The following is a 23,614-nucleotide window of genomic DNA, read 5'->3' as shown; positions in this document are numbered from 1 at the left end:
TGCACTGAAGGCTGTCTGCTGTCTCCCCTCAGCTCTATGTCTCCTCCGAGAGCCGCTTCAACACCCTGGCCGAGCTGGTCCATCACCACTGCACCGTGGCCGACGGCCTCATCACCACCCTGCACTACCCAGCCCCCAAGCGTAACAAGCCCACCATCTACGGCGTGTCCCCCAGCTATGACAAGTGGGAGATGGAGCGCACCGACATCGCCATGCGGCACCGGCTGGGCGGGGGCCAGTACGGGGAGGTGTATGAGGGCGTGTGGAAGAAGTACAGCCTGACCGTGGCCGTGAAGACCCTGAAGGTAGCGTGGCGCTGGGCTGCCCTGGGCTCGCTTGCCGTCTGGGGAATCCTCAGTGTTTCCATGTGGAGTGAGGGCGGCACCTGCCAAGGGGCCTGGATGGAAAATGATTAGCCCCCTTTTTTTTAATGTAATGAAGATTCACATTTTATTTGAAAGATTTATTTGAAAGGTGGAGTTACAGAGAGTGGTCTTCCTCTCTGCTGGTTCAGTCTCCAAGTGACCCAACAACCAGCCACATGGGGATAGGGAGCCGTGCACTCGGACCATCCCCCTTTGCTTTTCCCATGTGCGTCAGCAGGGAGCTGGATGGAACGTGGAGCAGCTAAGACAGGACCCAGTGCCCATCTGGGGTGCTGCCATTGCAAATGACAGCGCTGTCCATATGCCTTCTTCCAGTGTGGCCCTGGCATTTCCCTGGGCTTGTGCTCTCCACATTCACCCGTGCGACTTCCATTTGCTTCCAATGAATTCTACATTGACACCAGCACAGGCACTCTGAGGGAGTCCCTTGTAACAATTTAAACAAAGGAGCCACCAGTGTTGGGGTGTGCAGGTAGAGCTGCTGCCTCTAACCCAGGTGTCCCATATGTCCACTGTTTTGTGTCCCAGCTGCTCCACTTCCAATCCAGCTACTTACTAATGGCCTGGGGAAAGCATCAAAGGATGGCCTGACTGGTTCCCTGCCAGACCCAGATGAAGGTCCTGGCTCAGACTCAGTCATTGCAGCCACTTGGGGGTGAACCAGTGGATGGAGGATTCCTCTCTCAGTATCTCTAACCAAAGAAAGCAAAAACCAAACCAAGTGGGCCACACCCAGCTCTGGGGAAAGCAGACCCACGATGGGCCAGGGTCTCAGAGGTTAGCTGGGGGCACCTGTGGGGCTGGTGTGGCCAAAACCATGAAAGGGCTCCAGGGCTGGCTGCCTGCTGCTGCCCTCAAGGCAGCTGATGTGCAAGGAGGACTCTAGGTGGCGTGAGGTGGCCGCTGCAGGACACAGGTGGGTTGCCAAAGCAGCTTCCTGACACATTGGCATCCCCCTTTCGTCCTTGTGGCAGGAAGACATGGTTTGGGGTCACCTACTTTGAAGACACCTAGCTATTTCCCAGGCGGCGCATTTTTACAATTCAATGGGTATTGTTAGTGCCCTCCTTCTGTTGGTCTTCCCTGGGTTAGAGGGAGACATCTTGGGGCGTCGGGCAGCCCAGGGCAGTAGGAGAGACAAGAACAGCAACCGTGGCTGCTGTGCAAGTACATCAGAGGCCTGGATGTGCTCAGAGCCGTGGCACCCCGAAAGGGCACAGCAGGGGAGTGGGGGGCTGGGCCGGGCCCTGGCAGGTGGGGAGTCGGGGGAGCAGCACTGGTGAGCAAGTGGAGGCCTGCAGAGAAGCTGGGGAAGGGGCACGGACATCCCAACAGCCTTGAACTCCGAGCAGACGAGCCGGGATTCCAGCCTGTAGACGTGAGGACCCCACAGAGGTGGTGGTGGGTTGTCAGTGCAGTGGTAATAGAATTCCACGGCAACTCACCAAGGTCAGGGTCAAGCACTGTCTTTGTGCATGTGTTTAATAGAGTTGAGAATCCTCACATTAAAACACATGGAGCGAAGCAGCCATGCTTCGCCTCCCTCAGACCTGCAAGTGCAGGGAGAGCTCACATCTGCGCCCACCAGTGGGGGGTGCAGGGTGGAAGAGCAGGCCCCCAGGAACAGGCCTTGACCAGCACGGTCAGCTGGGAAGAGCCCAGGCATTCTTCACACGGTGGCCAGGATTTGGGGAGATACAGTACACTAGATTTCAGTTGGGAGCCTGCAGTTTGTAATCAGTGGGTGATGCCCCTTGTCCTGTCCCAGCAGAGGAGCCTCCAGGGAGGGCACTGACGGGCCTTGAACTAACAGGTGGGAGGTTTCTGCACCAGTGACTCCGAATGGCCTGAGAGGAGTGTCCACATAGGGCTCCACAGCTGACAAGGCGTCCCAGGCTCTCAGGGCTGCTGTTGGACCCATGTCGGAGCGTTAGGCTCCGCTCCTGGTTCCAGTGCAGCCCCAGCAGGCAGCAGGCGATGGCTCAGGTAGTTGAGCCTGCCGCCTGACATGGCAACCTGGATTGAGTTCTCTGAATGTTGCCTCTTTGACAAGTAAGATTGGTGTCAGCATTTTGAATATTTGTCTCTGCCATAGGAATCCAGAACCTCATGGATGCTCAGTCATGGCTAACATTAATGGAGCCCATCAGTACCTATTGCATTTAAAACCTCATTGAACCCTTAGAGCCATAGAGGAGGGTACCGGTGCCGTGTACAGGCTGAGAAAATGAAGGCCCAACAGAACTGATGCCTGGCCCAGGATTCAAACCCCGACACCCAACTCCAGAGCCCAGCTGTTCTTTTTCAATGAAGTAATTTCTCAGCTACCAGGAAGAATTCATAACCCGGTGGAGAGACTGAAGGACTGCCTGTCCTTTCCCCTGCCTGCCACTCACTTCCTCTCAGGCTGTAGCTAGTTTTCTCTTCCAGACTTGAAGATTCTTTTCTTTTCTTTTTTTAAAGATTTATCTTACTTTTATTGGCAAGCCGGACCCGACTTGAAGATTTCCTGCAGCTGTGGCCCAAGCTGCTTTGTACTGTAAGCACTGATCACGCTGCATGGCCGTGCTGGCCCCTCACCTGTCCTGCGGGGTCTAGATCACGCTGCAGGCCTGTGTGCTGGCCGCAGCCACCCTCAGATGGCAGGGCCGGTGGTAACCCCAGGTGCAAGGCCCTGCCTTTATTACTTTTTGTGTTACACTTATTTAAAAGGCAGACAGAATCATCACTCTCTTACCCTCTGGTTCACTCCATGAATGTCCCAAAAGTTGGGGCTGAGCCAGGCTAGAGTCAGGATCCCAGAACTCGGCCCTGGGTTCCCATGTGCCTGGCTGGGACCTCTCTAGGTGGCCATCACCTGGTGCCTCCCTGGTCAGCATTAGCAGACGCTGGGATGAGAGGCAGCCACAGCACCAAAGCATGCACTCCCGCATGGCATGTGACTGTCTCAAGCTGTACCTTTTTTTTTTTTTTTTTTAACTGTTTGAAAATGTTTTTCATCTACTTAAAAGGTAGGGTGAGTGAGAGACAGATCTCCCATCCACAGGTTCACTCCCAAAAGACCTGCAACAGCCAGGAGCCAGGACCTCCATGCGGGACTCCCACGTGGATGGCAAGGGCCTGAGTAACTTGGACCACCACTTGCTGCCTCCAGGGCCTGGATTGGAAGTACAGACCAGCGACAGTCATGCAGTGTAGGGTGCAGGTTTCTCAAGTGGCAGGTTAGCCCCTTGCACCACAGGGTCCACCCTCAAGGGCCCAATTTGGAATGAATTGTGTCCCAGAATTTTTGAAAACAAGACTGACTGATGAGCTAGTTGATGAGTTTACTGTTAAAACAAGAAGACACACCTCTGTGTTTTTCACATAGGTAACGTGTGCGTCTTGTACCTGCCTCCCCTGTTCACACTTTTCCTGGGTCCACGTGGCCACTGACTACAGTCTATACTCTGTGCCTTGCGCCGTCCTCCTGCTATGTATCTAAGACATGTGTGGTGGCTTGCTTTGTGGGCTCCAGCTCTGTGTCTCTGTGTTCAGTATTTTGCCATTACACACAGCACTGCAGGACTGTCATCATTTGCTCTGTGGGTTAGCCATGGGCAGGGCCAGGGACCCCATCACTTCCTGACACCTCCCCAGGCCTCCTATCACTTGGTACTCTTCTCTGGAGAGGGCAGCGAGTTAGCCTCATGACAACGTTTTGGCCTTTCTTCTCCCGGGAAATCAGCCTTCCTGGGAGCTCCAGAGCCAGCTGGCATCTGCACTTGGCTGGAGCTCAGCAGTCACACGCACCGGGGCTGACCGTGCCTGTGGGAGAGGCCGTGCTGCAGGGTCGCCCTCGCTGGGAGCTGCATGCGCCTGCACGGCTTGGGGAGCTCCTTGCTGACCTTCCTCCCCAGGGGTTTTCCCCTGAGCTTCAGGCCCCAAACTTGGTCTCCAGTCATCTTCATCACACCCATGTTGATCCTGGTGTGGGTGACAAGGACACTGGAACCTTGCTGCCTTGTCCCCATGCTCACACAGTACTTGATCAAAAACCACACCTAGATATGGATGCTGGAATGTCTGCCCAGGAGCCCTGCTGTGGACCACGCTGCTCTCCACGCGGCAGGCGTGCACAGGCTGAGCCCCCCGCAGGAGGCTGGGTAGAAGACACTGTGAGGTACAGGTCTGGGCAGCGCATCTGTGAGAAGACCAAAAATAGTGTCCACCAAGGAGCTGGCCTTCTCTCCTGTAAGTGCTTGTCCATGCCGCATCCTGGGAGTGGAGGTCGGTCAGCTATCCAGGAAAGGCTGAGCGCATGTGCAGGTCACTGCCCTGCCCTCAGCCCTCTCAGCATGCAGTGTTCAGAGGGTCAGTGACTCAGTGAGGCCACAGAGCAGCAGGAGTGGGCCCGTCTGCTACATCCTCTGAGTTCTGCTGTCCCGCAGGGGTCCGTCAGTGTCCAGGCTGGCCCAGGAGCCCATGTCCCTCCCTCACTGGCATGGAAGACAGGCTGCAGGTGGCCAGTGGGCTGTCAGAGCATTCCCTCACCCTGCTTCATCTGAGTTACTCTTGCTTTGCTCTGTAAGTGGAAAAGTTATCTTCAAAGGAATGATGGATTTTTTTTCAACTTTTAAGTAAATGCACAGCCCAGACTGCCTGTCTGAGCCTCACACAAAACAGATCTGTGAAACTGTGACTCTAGCTGGCCTGGTCCAGCAGGGGGCGACAGACTCACACTGATGTCACGGCGCGGTCACCTGGTTGGGTCAGGTGGAGAATGGGAGGAGAGGTGCCCCTGGAAGCCGTCCTGTCTGCTTGTGCTTGCCTCAAGTTCTAGAACATGGGTCTTTGAAAGAAGGCTCAGTAACTAGAAAAAGAGAGATTTCTGAGGTGATTTTGCTGTGCAGCACTGGTAATATGGTGCATTGAATATCTGCATTTGCCTGGAAAGCTTGATCAAGGAGTTACAGAGCTCTCCCCTCAAAGCAAGGGGTCAGCCTCTGCGGGCCAGCTGTGCGACCTCTGGCTCTGGCTCGGTAGTCCCAGGTTCAGCGCCCAAGGAAATGCTGCCATAAGGCTGAAACCAAGTTGTCACAGAGCCATCCAGAGCGACACGTGCGGGCAGGTGGCCCTGGGCGTGGGTGCCTCCAGGCTCAGTGTGTGCGCCCTCCTGTGGTACTTGCCCGCTCCCCTCATGGAGGTCATTTCACCACTTGTTCCTGTGCAGGAGGACACCATGGAGGTGGAGGAGTTCTTGAAAGAAGCTGCAGTGATGAAAGAGATCAAACACCCTAACCTGGTGCAGCTGCTCGGTGAGGGGGGAGGGGGAGGGCGGGGCGGAGGGGGAGGGGGGCTGTCCCCAGGCCCCTGGGGACCACAGCTGCTGTACAGAGCTGAACAGCCGCCTTCTGCCAGCCCTCAGCTCCGGGGCACTGGGGGGCGTGAGTGAAAGAGAACGTTGCTAAGTAGACACTGCTCTGAAGCTGGCTTCGGAGTTTGCAGAATGTCCCCACTTCAGTGGTTCTGGAAATAGGCCTCCTCAGCAGACTAGGTCGTGTAGAGGACATGAACAGTGGGTTGGCCCTCTGCCATGGGGCCTGGTCTTTGCTTCTGAACTCAGCGGCAGCCTCTGCTTGTGTGCATGAGAGGAAGCAAGGAGTCTGGCCTGGCCTCTCCCACAGTAGGTGTGACATGCCAAGTTGGGTCCAAGGGGCCGATGCTATGACACAGTAGGTTAAGCACCACCCGCACCATTGGTATCCCATTTGAGCACCAGTTCCAGGCCCAGCTTCCAACACTCCCAATCCAGCTCCCTGCTAATGCACTCAGGGAAGCAGTAGGGGCTGGCCCAAGGGCTTAGGCCCCAGGGCCACAGGGGCAAGTCTAGTCTGTATCTCTTTAGTGCCAGCCACTTTCAGGGTTTGCTCAGCCAGCCCCAGAGGCACATGCTGAAACCTCGCTGTGTTGTGGGCAGGGGTCTGCACACGGGAGCCTCCTTTCTATATCATCACCGAGTTCATGACCTACGGGAACCTGCTGGACTACCTGCGCGAGTGCAACCGGCAGGAGGTGAACGCCGTGGTGCTGCTGTACATGGCCACGCAGATCTCCTCTGCCATGGAGTACCTGGAGAAGAAGAACTTCATCCACAGGTGGGGAGGGGCCTGGAGCCAGAACTAAGACAGGCACCAGATTCCTGGCATTGCTAGCTTTGGGCATGTGTCCAGGACTGACATCAGCCAGGCCCTTGGGCAGAGCAGTGAATCACCAGGCGAAGGTGGGTTTCACTTCCGAGTCATCCTGAGCCAAGCAGAATAAACAGGAAGTTTGTGTAAAGTAGCCATCCTTGCCGTCGCGGCTGCTCCAAGCCCAGTGCCTCCTGCCACCCACGGGGCCGGCCTTCCTGGAAGCCTGGCACCGCCTTGCCCGGCTCATGATGACCACAGTGCATGGGCTTTGCCGTGTGTGTGTGTGTGTGTGTGTATTCCATTATAATCTCACTCCCACCCAGCTGCTGGCATCCGGCACACAGGCACTTCCATGATTGTCAGGGCTTCAATGTGGGGCCAGAACGAAGCGCCACTGTCGCCCCACACCTAGAGTGCTCTGACCTTCAAGGGGCCACAATTAGCCTGGTCTCTGCATTCCTGGCGGGTGGAAATGGCCTCCCAGCACAGTGACGGCCTGGCGGGTCTTGCCCATGTCTTTATACAAGATGTTCTCCACGCCATCGTTGTGACCTTTCCCACCCAATTAACTCGAGTATGAAACCTCCACACGAGCCTGCAGAGCCGGGAACGAGGGTGGCACGCACACGAGGCTGGCAGCCCGGGTGCAGCAGATCTGCCATGCTCCTGTCACTCAGGGAGGCGACCCCTCGGAGGCTGCAAATTGAGATTTCCTGACTCCCGGTTTGCCTTGCACGGCTGGGCTGGCTCCCTCTTCATTCATACAAGCTTTAAGTGCTTTGCCGAAATCGTATTAGGCTCAAGCCTTGTGTGTTTAGTTTCTCCTTGCTGACGAGCAGGCTGTCTTGCAGTGCCTTTGCTGTGCAAGGCTTGCCTCTTCCCACACCTGTACTGGGCTCAGCCTTGTGAGTTTGTAGTTAACATCCATGAGCCAAGACTCCCAGGGGGCAAGGAGGCCTGGGGGGTCTGCATTTGGGGGGGCATTAGGGAGGACGAGGACGGGAAGCACGGTTTGGGTGGAGGCGGCTCAGGGCGTCGTTTGGTTCTATTACTGCTGTAGGGCTAGTGGAGACTGCTGCAACCCTCTTGTGATGGAGGATGGGGCGAAGGGCCGATCCCAGGCCTGGCGTGGAATAGCAGTGACCGCACCCATAGATAATGACTCTCTGATCCCAGACCTCCCTGAAAGCACCTAACGTGACACGTTAATGTGTTACAGTCACAGCCACCAAGATGTGGGTGCTTTTATCTTCATTTTTCAGATGAGGTGGCTGAGGCCTGAGGTCATTGTTTGCTCCAAGTCTGGGAGCCAGGAAACCCGCTCCCAGGGCCTCCCTGGGCTGCCTGCTTCCTCCGTTGGTTTGGCACCTTCCCCTTGTAGTGCCAGCGGTGGGCTTGTGAAACCGGGAGCTTTGCAGGAACTCTGACAGGTGACCTTCCTTTCCCCAGGGATCTGGCTGCCCGCAACTGCCTGGTCGGGGAGAACCACCTGGTGAAGGTGGCCGACTTCGGGCTGAGCCGGCTGATGACGGGGGACACCTACACGGCCCACGCTGGGGCCAAGTTCCCCATCAAGTGGACTGCGCCGGAGAGCCTGGCCTACAACAAGTTCTCCATCAAGTCCGACGTCTGGGGTAAGGGCTGCTGCACAGAGCAATCCCCACCAGAGAGAGCATTTCTCTTATCTCTTTCTCACCACATCTTTCTGCCCCTTCCATTTCTTATTCTTTACTACTTGATTCTTTATATTTCACTTCTTTCTCGTTTAAAAATCCTTCTACATTGTTCTCTTTCTGTAATAGGATAAAAGGAGCTTTTTCTTACTCAGTTATCCAGAACCTATTTTTTTTTTAGAGACCACAGTTTTCCATTTTATTATGATGGTTCCTATTTTTTTAGAACACAATTTTTCTTAAAAAGGAGCAGGGGTGAGTTGGATTCACCGCAGGGATCGGCAGGCGTGTCGCGCCACAGTGTCTGTCTCCAGCTGTCACAAATGCACAAAGCCGAAATGTGAATGTCCTCCCAGAGATGGGGAGAAGTCAGTGGCAGGGTTCTCCTGCTCAGGCGGTCTGTAGTCCACTCAGCAGAGCTCAGGCTGCACAGGGCTTTTTTTCTGCCCACCGCCAAGCTGAGACTCCCGCCCCGTTCCCCCTAAAGAAAGCCCGAAAGTGATTCATGCATAAAGCAGGAACACCCTAGTGTCTGGGCTCGCGTCAGTAGCACGGTGCACAGGCAGAGCTGGCTTCCAGAATGTGCCCCTGTCCCTCCACTGGCCACTTCCCCTTGACAAGTCACTGCATCCCAGTTCCGCCCAATCCGCCGCGTCACCCTGAGAAAAATGTCACTAGAATAGGAGAAAAGGCAGCACACCCCGCCCCCCACCCACCCATTTGGGCACTCGACTCTCCGCAGTGACAAACCTATGGTGAAAAAGCAAGCCAAACAGATCTGAGAGCTTACCAGATGTTTGGAGACCCAACTGGAATCTTGTGCCTGCACTGCAGGGAGGACCGCCTCTCAGAGGAGCAGTCTAGGGAAAGGATTCCCTACTAGCGAAGTAGCCTCCCTGCCGGAGTCCAGCTCCAGCCGAGTTCGGAACTCGACACGGGTGCGTGGATGCGTGCAAAAGAAATAAACGGACCACTACGATTTTGTGATCATAATGGACAATGTGGGAAAGCTGTCCGCTTCATTGATACAGAAACAGTCAAACTCTGGCTCAGACTTTTCATGTCATGGTTAAGTGGGTGTTTCCAAGGGTAATTCTGCCATTTCCATCCTGACCCTGTGGTCAGGAAGTTCTCAATAGGTGGTGCATATCAGTCAGTAACACATTCCTACTACAGTCCTCATTCTACAACTTAATCATTTTTTTTTCTTTTTTAAAGATTTATTTTTATTACAAAGTCAGATACACAGAGAGAGAGGAGGAGAGACAGAGAGGAAGATCTTCCGTCCGATGATTCACTCCCCAAGTGAGCCGCAACGGGCCGGTGCGCGCTGATCCGAAGCCGGGAACCTGGAACCTCTTCCGGGTCTCCCACGCGGGTGCAGTGTCCCAAAGCCTTGGGCCGTCCTCCACTGCTTTCCCAGGCCACAAGCAGGGAGCTGGATGGGAAGTGGAGCTGCCGGGATTAGAAGCGGCGCCCATATGGGATCCCAGGGCTTTCAAGGCGAGGACTTTAGCGGCTAGGCCACGCCGCCGGGCCCTCTACAACTTAATCTTGAATCAGTTAAGGGAGGAAGTGCATCACAGAAGGAAGGACCTAAAGATCAAAGAGGGAAAGAATAGATTCCCACTACACCTGGGGACTTAGCACCCTTGGTTAGCATATGGTCAATGGGGGCAGCCAAGGCAGCAATCATAAAAGGCCCTTTTGCTAAAAGGGTATCAGCAACATCAACTTCCAGGCTCACATTGGTAGTAAACATTAACTCTGCAGAGGCAGACAATGCCTAACTAGATTACAGAATTCTCAGCGGGATTGTCCAGTGTCCATGCAAAGGGAGGTGGAGCTGCATTCAGGTGGTTGTAGAGACATCCGCCGGGCCCTGCCATGCAGCGGGAAATTCCTTTTGGCTCTGCCTGCAGTGGAACAGTACTCTTCACACCTTCCTGTCTTCCACACCCACATCACGGACCCTAGCACCTCCGCACATCCAGGGCACAGCATCACAAGTGGCCTCGACGAGCTCAGCTTGGGGCCAGAACTTGTTTTTTTAACTTACTATCTTTATGAGTTTATTGTGAGTTGGCTGCTTACGTTGGCTTGGGCAGCTGGCTGACCCTGCAGGTACCTAGAACTTATGACTAGGTGAGGAAGCCTGCTGGTCTGGGCTGTCAGTGGGGTACTACCCTACCACAAATTGCAAACATTTTTAAAAGAAATGGGGATTGTAGGCTGAGCCCTCTGTGTGGGCAGGTGACACAGAGAAGCCCACATCAAGCCCAAGTGGGAGAAAGCTGTTGGGGAGCAGCAAGGCCACCCATGCAAGATCTGCCACGTGGGAAACTCCCGAGTCCAAGGCCAGAGCCTTTCATCAAACAGAAAGCAAGGGAAAGAACGACCTGGAGCAGGAGCAGCTGGGACAGAGGAGCGAGGGACGGGCCAGCCAGGGCACCGTGTGAGCTGCATCTCGGTTCACACTGTCAACATCAGGCTGAACCGCATGATTTAGTTAGCTAGAGTTACATGGGGTCTGGGATTTACTTTAAAAAAAAAAAAGAAAGAAAAAGAGGGTCGGTGAGTAGGTAGGGTACTCAGAAAGGACAATTGTCACAGGGCTGCTTGGTCGGTCCATATCCAGTATTCACTGCCTAGCCGGCTGCTCCGTAAACAGGAAGCTGGCCCTTGCCCACTTGTGTCCTTGTGATACCGTGCATGCGGCAGGAAAGGCAGGGTGAGTGCCTGCTCCTCTGCCTTCAGTTTTTGAGATAAGCTGGGCTGTGAATGCCCTTCCCTGGTGACCCATGCAGTTGTGGTGTTTGTCATTGGCAACACCATTGTGAACTTGGGGTTAATTATATTGGATGTGTATCCATCGCTTGTGGTTATTTTACTGTTGGTATTTAGATTGTGAAAGGCAAATTTATCGTGAGAAGGAAAGAGAGAGAGAGATCTTTCACCCACAGGTTCACTCCCCAAGTGGCTGCAATGACCGGAGCTGTGCCGATCTGAAGCCAGGAGCTTCTGCTATGTCTCCCACACAGGTGCAGGGTCCCAAGCTTTGGACTGTCCTCTGTTGCTTTCCCAGGCCACAAGCAGGGAGCTGGATGGGAAGTGGAGCATCTTGGACACAAACCGGTGCCCTCATGGGATGCTGGTGTTTGCAGTCACTGTGCTACCCAGATCAACATTTTTTTTTAAGATTTATTTATGTATTAGTTATCTATTTGAAAGGCAGAATGAGTGAGCACAGTCTTAACTGTGCTGCTTCACTCCCCAAATGCCCACAACAACTAGAACTAAGTCAAGCCAAAACGAGAAGCTAAAAACTGCTTCCGAGTCTCTCCGTGGATGACGAGGCCCCAGCGACTGGGCCACCAGCTTCTGTATCCTAGCCCATTAGCCACAGCTGGATCGGAAGCATGGAATAGCTGGGACTAGAACCAGGCACTCCGTGCAGGATGAAAGAATCCCAGTGGCTGCTTAAGCTACTGTGCCACAGGACCTGCCCCAGTTGGAACATCAGGTTAACCTCAAGCCTTTTGGTGTTGCCCTTGGCATCCTCCTGCCGTCTGGGGTGACAAGATGCGTCAGGCCTGTTCTCTGTCCCCAGCCTGAGCCATCTGCCCCACAGAGTCTTGGTTCCGTTCACGGAAGTGGAATGACAGAGCCCATAATTTGGGATTGCAGAACTTTTCACAGATTTCATAAACTCTAGAATCAGAAAAGATGATCCTGCATGTCAAGAGACAAGTGGCAGCTTGTGTTAGGCAGAAAGCTGGCTGTTCATGGAGACTGCGCACACCGTGGACCCCTGACTTCCTGTCCTTGGTTGCTGCCACCATAGGTCCCAGCAGGGGATCCCATGGCCTGAGAGACCCTCGAGGAGGTGCTAACTCAGTGCGGTGTTTGCTCTCTGTGACTGACACCCTCCTGAGGATGCTGGCAGTGCGGAGTGAGGGAACAGCGGGCCGCCTCCCTGGTTGCGCCTGGCATGTCCGCTGCACCACTCTAAGCTCCGCGTCAGCAACTGAGCAGCCGCCACCTCTTTCTCCTTTCAGCGTTTGGCGTACTGCTCTGGGAGATTGCCACCTACGGCATGTCACCTTACCCTGGGATCGACCTGTCCCAGGTCTACGAGCTGCTGGAGAAGGACTACCGCATGGAGCGCCCTGAAGGCTGCCCGGAGAAGGTCTACGGACTCATGCGCGCATGTGAGCGGGGCGCCACGCGGTTGCACGGGGGAGGCGGCCAGAGGCCCAGCCCGAGCTCTGGCTGCTCACTTTCCTCATGTTCCTCCAGGCAGCTCAGGGCACAGCTGGGTTTATGTTTCCTCAGACCGTCCTTAATGCTCTGCACTTATGTATGCATTGCATACATGTGAGATTGTTTGTTTTAAGTATTGGGAGGGGCAGTGGCGGGCCTTGTCTGCATGTCTGCATTCTTAGGTCCCTTCTGCCCCCTCCTATTCTTATCCGGCTGTATCACCTTCTGTGAAAGAATGGCATTCATCCATCCATTTCTTTGAACGAGCCATTGGTTGTTTTGTACGTTTGTTTGGGTTTTGCCATTATAAGAAACGCAGGAAGTGACCACCCTCCTACAGCTTTCCCTGTGTACTTACACTGGGGCTTTTGCAAGGTGAATATTGATTTAAAAATCTATAGGTGTTTTAATGTTTTTTGATTGATGAAGTTTGATCTTATTTATTTAAAAGGTAGATTGCAGGACGCGGGGTGGGGGGCGGACAGCAGAGAGAGAAGTCTTGCATCTGCTGGTTCACTCCCAAAATAGCCACAGCAGGCCAAGGCCAGGACCCTATTCTGGACCTTCCTCAGGGGGCGGGAGTTCAGGCACTTGGGCTGTCCTCTCCTGCTTTCCCAGGTACAAATTAGCAGAGAGCTGGATCGGAAGTGGAGCAGCAGGACTTGCTCAGCACCCGTACAGATGCCGCCACTGAGTTGACGGCTTTACCTCTGTGCCACAACACCAGGCTGGAATTTTAACTGTTGGTGACATCTACTAAATCGGGGCCTGGCACTGTGGCATAGCAAGTAAAAGCCACCACTTTCGGCATCGTCGTTCCCCTGTGGGTACCAGTTCAAGTCCTGGCTGCTCCACTTCCCATCCACATGGGAGACCCCAAAGAAGCTCCTAGGTTTGAATAAACCCAGCTGTCATGTCCGTTTGGGGAGTGGGCCAGCAGATGGCAGATTCTCTGTGTCTCTCCCCATCTCTCTGTAACTCTGCCTTTTAAATAAGCGATAAATCTTTTTTAAAATGAACTAAGCTCTCTTGCAGGCCAGGCTGCACCAGCTTGGACTTCCATCCAGTGTGTAGGAGTGATCTTTCAGCCTCACCCCCACCATGCAGGCAGGCAGGCAGGCAGGCAGGCAGGGATGCTGCGTCCGCTGGCTCTCTCTCTCCGGATGGCCACCCGGCTGGGGCTGGCCAGCATCAAGCCCAGATTCCGGAGTGCGTGCTGGACTGAATACATGAGGAGCAGTGGCCTAAGGACTGGAACCTGTGCCTGCCAGGGTTCAGCTGGCAGGATGTCAGAGCACAGTGAAAACCTAAGCCCCAGGCACTCGGATGTGGGCATCCCACATCAGGTCTTAACCACTGAGCCAAATTCCTGCCTGTTTTAATCTGGTTTGGATTAGCATTTCTTTACTGATGAGGAATTGAGACTTTTGATAGTGGTGAAGTGAGAATACGAGTAAGCTCAGTAATTGCCCACACCGCGCAGAGCAGAGCGCGGAGAGCATGGCTGTGCAGGCAGCCCTGCCAGGCGACATCTCCCTGGAGCTTTGCATCCACACTCCTGCCGGCACCGCACGTCTACCAAGACATGGTGATGTTCATCTTCTTAGCTTGTCACAGCACAACTTGCTAGCAGATCTGCTGGCTGCTTTTCTCTCCAGACTGTTGTCGAGGATTGCCGGTGCCCATGCTTGCTGGCGAGGTCTTGTGAGCGATCTGACTTGATCTCCTCCCTCCAGGTTGGCAGTGGAACCCCTCGGACCGGCCCTCCTTTGCCGAAATCCACCAGGCTTTCGAAACGATGTTCCAGGAATCCAGTATCTCAGATGGTAAGACAGCCATCCCTGCAGTGTGAGGCGGGGACGCCGTGGGGGACTCCAGCCCAGGGCAGTGCACAGGTCAGCAGTTTCCAAGACTGGCCAGCCAGGCAGAACTGTTGCGGGCCAGGCTGTCTTTTACAGCCTACAGAGTTCTGGAAACTGCCAGGGGCCATTTCCTCAGCCCCCATGACTTCCCTGTAGCTGTGTGTAGGCAAACACTCCTCTTACCAATCCACTGGTGACTCATGCTGCTGGATTTCTGTGTTTTGTGTGTGTGATCTTAGAAGTGGAAAAGGAGCTGGGCCGACGTGGCACCCGGGGGGCCATGAGCACCCTGCTTCAGGCCCCAGAGCTGCCCACCAAGACCCGAACGTCCAGAAGAGCTGCTGAGCCCCGAGACACCACTGACACCTTGGATGCACCCCACTCCAAGGGTCCGATTGAGAGCGGTATGTCCCCCGTTCCCCCCTCCTCCCCTGAAAGAGGCTGTACCCTTCAGGAAGGCTCTGAATGGACCAAGAACCTTCCTGACCAGTGACCAGCTTCGGAAAAGGGAGTCTGCCCCCAACCCCAGCACCTCGTTTCCTGCCCTGAGGAGTGGCTGAGGAACTGTTGGCTTCAGCAGGTGGCGGGGTCAGGGCAGATGGAGGTGTTTCTAAAGCCTCGTGAGGAGTGAGGCCACATTTGTCCTGTGTCACAGCAACTGTGATGGCTCTTCCAGGACGCTTAGCACCGCCATGAGCTGTGGGGCAGGCCCGGAGCAGGTTTGCGAAGGTGCTGGCGGGTACTCCTGGGGCCGCCAGGGCCCAGACCAGTAGAAGCAGGTGTTGTCCACCCAGGATGTCCTGGGTGCAGGCTCTGCTCAGAGCTGGGGGCTGCCCCGCAAGCCAGCAGGCCCAAGACTGCTGCAGCCCAGCTGGGGAAAGCAGACCAGAGCCCAGTGCTGCAGGACCTCCTGAAAGGTTTCCTCCTCTGGCATCTGTCAGCTCCGGTTCCTTCAGCAGGTCCCAAATGAGTGAGCAGCTGGATGTGCAGCTTGTGCATTTGATAGCTAGAAGAGGGCGAGAGAGAAGGTGTAAACTGCATTGGCTGTGTGAGTGTGGGTGTAGATTGCAAGAGGTGTGTAACAGAAAGAAACACAACTTGTAAGACTTCCCACACCTGCCTGCATCACCTTTCAACCCCCTATGGGCCAAAAAGCCTGTGGCTGTCCTAAAACCTTTGCCTTTTAGCCCTTTGTCCTAGAGGTGGTTTCGAGTTGTTGAGCAGTGGGGTGGGAACGTGTGCCTGTTGAAAACCCAGCTACAAGTGCACTGTGCACTGGCACATGTTGGCACCACAGGCCAGGGGTGTGGTGAGCCACCATGAGCTGGGATCCTCGGCCCTGACTCAGAGTGCTGCGCTGCCTGGCGTCCTGCTCCAGCCCCACGCCTGCCCTGACCTCCAGCAACCACTCGGGGTGGCCGAGGGATTCTCCCACGAACCACAGCTTGGCAACACCAGCAAGATCTCATACCCACTGCTGTCCATAGTTCAGAACCCAACCTGAGAGCCACAGTGGCTGCTTCCCAAGCAGGTACTCTTCCCTCTGGGTTACTCCTTGACGGCAGCCCAGCTGGCCATCTGGTCTAAGAGCACCCGTTCCAACACTCCACGTGACCATGTAGTCCTCCTTAGTTGCCAGAGTGACGCTGGAGGGATCTGAGGTGCTAAACCAAATCAGGACGGGGCACAGGCCAGGCTCAGCTTCTGTCCATGCATCTCCACAACAAGATGGAGCCCACAGCCATGCTGAGATCTGGGCCAGGGGCCCACGATGTGCACTCCCCAGCCCCTCACTTGCTCAGGCTTCTGTTATCCCCACATTAACCCAGGAACTTCCCTAGGCCTCTTGCAAAGCAGGTGGCAGAGCTGGTCCCGGACCCCTGGCCTGCCGGATTCCATTGCCTAGACCATGGGTTGTACCCCTGCAGAGCGCACAGCAGCCCGGAGCCTGGAGCCGCTCACTGCTTCCCCGTGCCTTTCAGATGCCCTGGACCATGAACCTGCCGTGTCTCCGCTGCTCCCACGAAAAGAGCGGGGTCCCCCGGACGGCGGCCTGAACGAAGATGAGCGCCTTCTCCCCAAAGACAAGAAAACCAACCTGTTCAGCGCCTTGATCAAGAAGAAGAAGAAGACCGCGCCGGCCCCCCCGAAGCGCAGCAGCTCCTTCCGGGAGATGGACGGCGCTCCCGAGCGCAGGGGGCCCGGCGAGGACGAGGCCCGGGAGATGAGCAACGGGGCGGCTCCCCCTCCCGCCACAGACACGGCCGAGCCTACCAAGTGCCCCAAGCCCAGCAACGGAGGCAATGGAGTCCCCAACGGGGCCTGCCGGGAGTCGGGGGGCTCAGGCTTCCGCTCCCCCCACCTGTGGAAGAAGTCCAGCACCATGAGCAGCAGCCGCCTGGCAGCTGGCGAGGAGGAGAGCAGCGGCAGCTCCGGCAAGCGCTTCCTGCGCTCCTGCTCGGCCTCCTGCGTGCCACATGGGGCCAAGGACACCGAGTGGAGGTCAGTCACGCTGCCCCGCGACCTGCAGTCCACGGGCAGGCAGTTCGATTCGTCCACCTTCGGAGGGCACAAAACCGAGAAGCCCGCTTTACCCCGGAAGCGGGCCAGCGAGAACAAGTCTGACCAGGCGCCCAGGGGCACGGTGACCCCTCCACCCCGGCTGGGAAAGAAGAGCGAGGAAGCTGTGGATGAGGCCTTCAGAGACCCCGCCGAGGCCAGCCCAGGCTCCAGCCCTCCCGGCTTGACCCCGAAGCTCCAGCGGCGGCAGGTCCCAGCGAGCCCTGCCTCCGGCCCCCCGCACAAGGAAGAGGCCGGGAAGGGCGGTGCCCCGGGGGCCCCTGGCGCTGCAGAGCCAGTGCCCCCCACCAGCAGAGCAGGCCCCAGTAAGGGGCCCGTGGAGGAATCCCGAGTGCGGAGGAACAAGCACTCCTCTGAGTCGCCAGGCAGAGACAAGGGGAAGTTGTCCAAGCTCAAACCGGCCCCGCCGCCACCGCCAGCCTCCGTGGGCAAAGCGGGGAAGCCCTCACTGAGCCCGAGCCAGGAGGCGGCTGGGGAGGCAGCTGCTGGTGGTAAAACAAAATCCACCAGCCAGGCGGTGGATCCGGCCGGCGGCGAGGCTGCCAAGCCCAGCCAGCCAGGGGACGGTGTGAAAAAGCCCCTGCCCCCGTCGGCACCGAAGCCGCAGGCGGCCACCAAGGCTGCGGGGACCCCCACCAGCCCGGCCCCCAGCCCCGCCTCACTGCCTTCGGCCTCCACAGCCCTGGCCGGGGACCAGGCGTCTTCCACCGCCTTCATCCCCCTCATCTCGACCCGTGTGTCTCTGAGGAAAACCCGCCAGCCCCCAGAGCGCCTTGCCAGTGGCGCCATCACCAAGGGCGTGGTCCTGGACAGCACCGAGGCCCTGTGCCTGGCCATCTCCAGAAACTCGGAGCAGGTGGGCAGCCACAGTGCCGTGCTCGAGGCCGGCAAGAACCTCTACACCTTCTGCGTGAGCTACGTGGATTCCATCCAGCAAATGAGGAATAAGTTCGCCTTCCGGGAGGCCATCAACAAGCTCGAGAACAACCTACGGGAGCTGCAGATCTGCCCGGCCACGGCGGCGGGCGGCCCGGCAGCCAGCCCGGACTTCAGCAAGCTCCTGGGCTCCGTGAAGGAGATCAGTGACATAGTGCAGAGGTAGCAGAAGCCAGGCCTGCACCGTGCCCGTGACAACTAGTGGCCAGCGGGGCACAGCCCTAGCTGTGCTGCGGAGTCTGCTCTGTGGACTGCGGGTGGCACCCAGGTCCACCGGGCGCATGGGCCCACTGGAGCGCTCCTCCGTGTGCCTTCTGCCGTCACCAGCACACCTCTGCATCACCACCACCAAGGTCACCAGCCTCACGCCTCCCGTGCCAAGGCTGCAGTCTAAGATCCCCCTCCCCCCAGGAAGGGTCCTGCACGTGAAGGACAGCCAGGGGCTGGGGGCACACAGCCAGCCAGTCTTCGGGTCCCAGACAGCAGGGAGCTGGAGGAATGTCAGGGCTCCATCTGCCCTGCATCCCCAGAGCCCACCAGCTCTGACATCCTGAGACGTGCGCTGTGAAGCCCGAGTAGAAAGCTCCAGTCTGAAGGCTCGTGGGGTCACTGTCCCGAGGCAGTGGCCGGCTGAGGCAAGGCTGCCTGGCCTGCACCTGGGCACACCTCCAGGGGCCGCGGGAGAATTGGATCCCCATGTGGTCTCCTTCCCCGTCATCTAAGACAAAGCAGATCCCCCCTGGTGACAGGACGGTCATCAGCTTCTGTTCGGAGGGGGCCGCCCCTGGGTGCCAGCACACACACTAGGCAGATAGATGCCTCTTAGTTAACGACCGTGGCTGACACTTGGGGTCACCAGGGAGGAGTAAGAGACAGACCAAACTCAAGGGAATACATCAAAGAGCAGGTCTTGGTGTCTCCTGCCCAGGGCTGCGTAGGACCAGAGCCGAGGTCTGTAGACTGGCATTGGACAGGCCCCTGAGGGACCATGCGGCCTCGCACAGCCCCTGTTTGCACAGTGACCAGCTGCACCTGCTCGTGGGGGCGGGCAGCCTGCAGGCCCACTGCACAGCGCCCCCTTGCCCCAGGGAGGCGCCCGACACCGACAGCGGCCTTGCAGACCCAGAACAGCGTGACCCGCGAGCTGGCGTCGTCCTGTTAACATGTGCCACTATACTTTGCATTTATACTTTGGTATTACACTCTTTTATAAACAATGTGTACATAGTTTCCCACCGTCCTTCCTTCTGCAATGCCCAGGGTGTCCCCACCCCCTCCTCCTCTTGGCCCAGTTACACTTTGTTCCTGTATGTGACTCTTGTGTTTTTTTGATTCCAGATCTGCTCTGTAGTATTTTTTAAATAAATAAATAAATGTTGACAACGTGAGGCTCCCAGGCCACTTGCTTGTGTCTAAGAGTGCTGTGCCAGTACACAGCGCTGAGGGTGGAGCAGCCACTGGCCCTCTGCTGCCTGCCGCCTGCCGTCCACTGCCCACTTCATCCCACAGGCGCCTCCTTGCTACCCAGCTCGTGTCAACCTTATGTCCCAAATTCCCTGCCTCCCCCACTCCGAGTGTACCTTCTCTCTCCACCCCTGCACCTGCCCTGAACTCCCAGGGCCCTCCGCTGTTGTGAGCCAGAGGCCATGGGGGCCGCGTCGTGGAACCTCAGGACTGCCTACTCGAGCGAGGGCAGCTAGCATTTGCCTGTGACAATGACCCTGACAGGACGTGAGGAGTGCAGGGTGGGTGCAGCCTCAGCATGCAGGAGGTGCTGGTGGCAGGTGCCAGGATGAACATGGCTGCTGCGCTGGTGGCAGGTGCCAGGATGAACCATGATGTCCGCATAGTGTGGGGTTGTGGGCTGTGGCCACATCAGGCTCCTAGTCCCATTTCACAGGGACAAGGCCAAGGCCAGGCCTGTGGTTCCTCAGCGGCAGAGCCATCTGTGGGCTGATGGGGCCTCCCCCTGGGTGGCCACTCCCATATCGGGAAAAGCTAAGCCGTCCTCGCTCAGGGCATTTGCCACCCTGTGCCCAACACTGAGCTGGGGTGCCTTTTCTGGCATCTGCGCACATGGGTGACACCAGTCGCTCCGCAGACAATTCCCCGATAAGATCTGCTGGTGTGTCCGACTGATGTAGGAACTTTGTGCCCTGGGCGTGGCAAGACCTTGTCCTGTTAACCTCATGAGAGGGTCATGAAAACAGCTGGTGCCAGCCCAAGGAAAAGGCATGTGTGTGGTGACCGTGCCACCATAGGGGCTAGCATGGTGGCTCAACTGGCTAATCCTCCACCTGCAAGCGCTAGGATTCTGTATGGGCTCCAGTTTGTGTCCCATTTCCCATCTAGTTTCTCTGCTGATGATCTAAGAAAGCAGTGAAGGATGGCCGAAGTATTTGGGACCCTGCACCCACATAAGAGACCTAGGTAAAGTTTCTAGATTGAGAGCAGCAGGTTAAGGCACAGGTGGCCATGCTGGGCTCCCATATCTGAATACCCACTGATTGTCCAGCCAGCTCACTGGGAAAGCAGCAGCAGACCCCAGGCCTCTGCCACCTGTCAGAAATCAGGATGGGCCCGGCACAGTGGCCTAGCAGCTAAAGTCCTCGCCTTGATCGTCCCAGGATCCCATATGGGTGCCAGTTCTAATCCCGGCAGCTCCACTTCCCATCCAAGTCCCTGCTTGTAGCCTGGGAAAGCAGTGGAGGACGGCCCAAAGCCTTGGGACCCTGCACCCATGTGGGAGACCTGGGAGAGGTTCCTGGCTCCTGGCTTCAGATTGGCACAGCACCGGCAGTTGCGGCCACTTGGGAAGTAAATCATCGGATGGAAGATCTTGCTCTGTCTCTCCTCCTCTGTATGTATCTGCCTTTCCCAAAAAAAAAAAAATCAGGATGGAGTACAGGCTCCTGGCTGTCTCCTGGCCTGGTGTTAAGCACCACAGCCATTTGGGGAGTGAACCCGCGGATGGCAGATCTGCCTTCCTGTCATTCTACCTTCCAGATTAAAACAAGTTTTTACAGTCCACGTGTCCAGCGTGGTGTGCTGGTGCAGTGGGCTGTGAACGAGCAGGGAGAGTGGCCACACCGCATGGTGGGAGTGAGTCTGAAATCCGGCCCCAGCAAAGGCCTAGGTGGAGGCGTGAGAGGGCTGCCCAGGTCTCCGTGGGTGTCCAGACCCACAGGTAGGATCGAGCATGCTGCAACATGCAGCCATGTCCAGCAGGGGGACAGGCACTCAGGCTGGGCACCGCTGGTTGGCAGGTGCGTCACCTGCTGAAGCCTCTTCAAACCGCCCCTTGGAATGGGTCGTCCCAGACGTGTGTTACACGGCAGCGGACGTGGGCACATGGCCACCCTACAGATGCTAAGAGCGTCCCTGGGAAGCCCTCGCATCAGCCTGCAGCGCTGTGCTGTGAGAGGTGAGGAGGCCAGAGCCAGTGGACGAGCAGAGGCTGTAACCCCACAGGTTCCTGCAGGTTCTCAGAGGCCCCCAAGAGTGGATCTCTAAGCTGTGTCTTGGTGTGGAAGATGTCAGGTGGGGCACAACTGACCACGGAGGCCCCTCTGTCTCCCCGTGTCCCCCTCTGACCTCAGCAGGCCCCCCTGCTCCAGTCAGTACTGCTATGCCAGAGTGAGGTTCGGGGGCATGTCACTGAGACAGTCCCAGGGGGCTGCCTCAGGCAGCTATCAGAGGGTCTCCAGCACAGTGTGCCCCACAGACCTGGGCACTGGGAGCGGGAGGCTGCTTCCAGCCACAGCACCAACTACCTCGTGGGGTTCCTTGTTTTATTCTTATTCCAGCCATACAGGAAGTTACAGTTGGTAGTTCCCATCCATGCTAATCACCGAAGCCTTCCGGTCTGCACACTAAGATGGGGACAAGGGCAGGGGCAGCAGGCAGGCACTCGGGCCTGGAGGGGCTAGTCCAGGCCCCAGGCCTGGGGCAGCGTGCCCCACCTGCTGTGGAAGGGGAAGGGAGAGGGACAGCGGGCTCTGCTTGCCAGCCCAGTGCTTTCTGCAGCCTGTCCTTCAGCAGTCTGGGCAAGGAGGAGAGCAGGGCTGTGAGGGGCGCAGGCGCTGAACAAACAAGTGCATGCCCTCGGCACTCAGGCCGTCCTGGCGTGCAAGGTCAGGGGGCAGGAATGCAAGCCATCTAGAAAGAAGAGCGCTTTTGATTCTGTGCTAAGGCTGACCGCAACAACCACAGCGCTACTGCTCCTCACCATCATTCCTTCTCCACTAAAAGCCAGCCTGTCCGGGGAGCGGACCTGGGGGCACAGTGAGCTGGGCTACCACTTGTGACGCCCTCACCCCGTATCGGAGTGCCGATTTGAGACGTGGCTGCACCGCTGCTAATCTGGCTCCCTTCTAACAGGCTGGAAGGGGGCAGATAATGGCTCCAGTGCTTGGGCCCCTGCCACCCATGGGGGAGAGCTGAAGAGGCCCCAAGCTACTGGCTTCAGCTTGCCCAGCGAGCCCTAGTTGTTACAGGCGCTTGAGGAGTAAACCAGCAGGTGGAAGACTCTGTGTGTGTATATGTTTGCCTTTCAAGTAAACAAAAAGAAACTTTTTTTTTTTTTTAACAATCTGCTCAGGCACTGTGAAGTTAATGTAGGCAGCTCAGCCTGGGTATCTGCTTTCTTTCTCAAGGGGCACAGGAAGTAGCAAGTGGGCCAGAGCCTGGGCTTCCAGGGCCTCCCTGTGCCCTTGGCCTTTGGTCTACACCTGCTCTGGCTTCATGTAGAATGAAGGGGATGGCTCATCCAAGGCTCTGTCCCACTGTTACCAGTGCTGTGAGCAGGCACCAGCTGGGTCCCTGTGTCCAACATACTTACAGAGGGAGGCCCCCAGATGGGTCACCCCAGTCGTGCAAGTGGGCAGCCTGAGCCTGGGTGACTTGTGTCACTGCTGTCTCCCCGTCACAGGGAGCCCAGCCCAGCGGAGGCCCAGGAGAAGGGCACAAGCACTCCCACTCCCACACGCCTTTCCCGGCTCGTCTCTGCTCCCCAGTCAGCTCGGCTCTCCCCGGCTCAGATCTGTCAGTCCTTAATGAAGTGGCTTTCTGGCTGCCTAGGGGAAGTGAGAACTCTGCTCAGGACCGCCAGCCGCTGATGGACCGGGGAACATGGTGAAAGGCCCCATGGTGCCAAGCTGGGCCCAGCTCAGTGTGGGTCTAAAAGGCTAATAAAAATCCACCAATTAATTGTGACAGCTCAATGGAAAATTATTCAGTTGTGAAGCAGGGCAAGCGGCAGCAGAAAAGGAGGAGGGGGAAGTGAGGTTGCCATAGTAACATCAATACACATTCTCCGACCCGGCAGTGAGCAGCCCATGACTGTGCCCATCTCGAACAACGAACGGGGTGGATGTCTTAGGAAGAGTTGCCCTGCCTGGCGCTAGGCCCTGAGCCAGGCCCCAAGCCACTCCACCGGGGCCGCCACGGTAGCAGCCGTTTTGCAATTGCTCCCAGTTCTGAGAAAAGCCAGCGAAGGAACGGGCGAGCGGAGGGGGGCTGCGAAGCCCGGGTGGCGTTTCCCCGAGCCTTTGAGCAGCTGCCAATTACCGGGCTGCGGGGACAGGTGTGCAGCTGCACGGCGACTTCCATCTCCCCCAGGCGAAGGCAGCTGCACCCCGGAAAGCCGCCTTCCTAGGGCCCAGAGGACCTGCAGAGGAGCCGCCCCATGCCTCCCTTGAATCCCATTACTGCTTTGCAATTGTTACAACTTTTATTTCCAA

General features: G+C 56.9%; 1 protein-coding gene across 2 annotated transcripts in view; it reads left to right on the top strand.

The window, feature by feature from the left end:
• Positions 1 to 18,383, top strand: part of ABL1 (ABL proto-oncogene 1, non-receptor tyrosine kinase) — a 121,200-nt gene extending 102,817 nt beyond the window's left edge. For both annotated transcript variants that reach the window (XM_004593478.2, XM_036496608.2), the window contains exons 4-11: positions 33 to 305; positions 5,599 to 5,683; positions 6,346 to 6,523; positions 8,009 to 8,193; positions 12,291 to 12,443; positions 14,232 to 14,321; positions 14,597 to 14,761; positions 16,340 to 18,383. In XM_004593478.2, the coding sequence (XP_004593535.2) occupies positions 33 to 305; positions 5,599 to 5,683; positions 6,346 to 6,523; positions 8,009 to 8,193; positions 12,291 to 12,443; positions 14,232 to 14,321; positions 14,597 to 14,761; positions 16,340 to 18,039 (2,829 nt within the window). In that variant the 3' untranslated portion in view covers positions 18,040 to 18,383. The remainder of the gene's footprint in view (positions 1 to 32; positions 306 to 5,598; positions 5,684 to 6,345; positions 6,524 to 8,008; positions 8,194 to 12,290; positions 12,444 to 14,231; positions 14,322 to 14,596; positions 14,762 to 16,339) is intronic.
• The last annotated feature ends 5,231 nt before the right edge of the window (positions 18,384 to 23,614 follow it).

Source organism: Ochotona princeps, chromosome 14, assembly GCF_030435755.1.
Source record: "Ochotona princeps isolate mOchPri1 chromosome 14, mOchPri1.hap1, whole genome shotgun sequence".
NCBI classification, from domain to species: Eukaryota; Metazoa; Chordata; class Mammalia; order Lagomorpha; family Ochotonidae; genus Ochotona; species Ochotona princeps.
The sequence above is the reverse complement of the archived record's forward strand: the minus strand, read 5'-3'. Positions and strand labels throughout refer to the sequence as shown.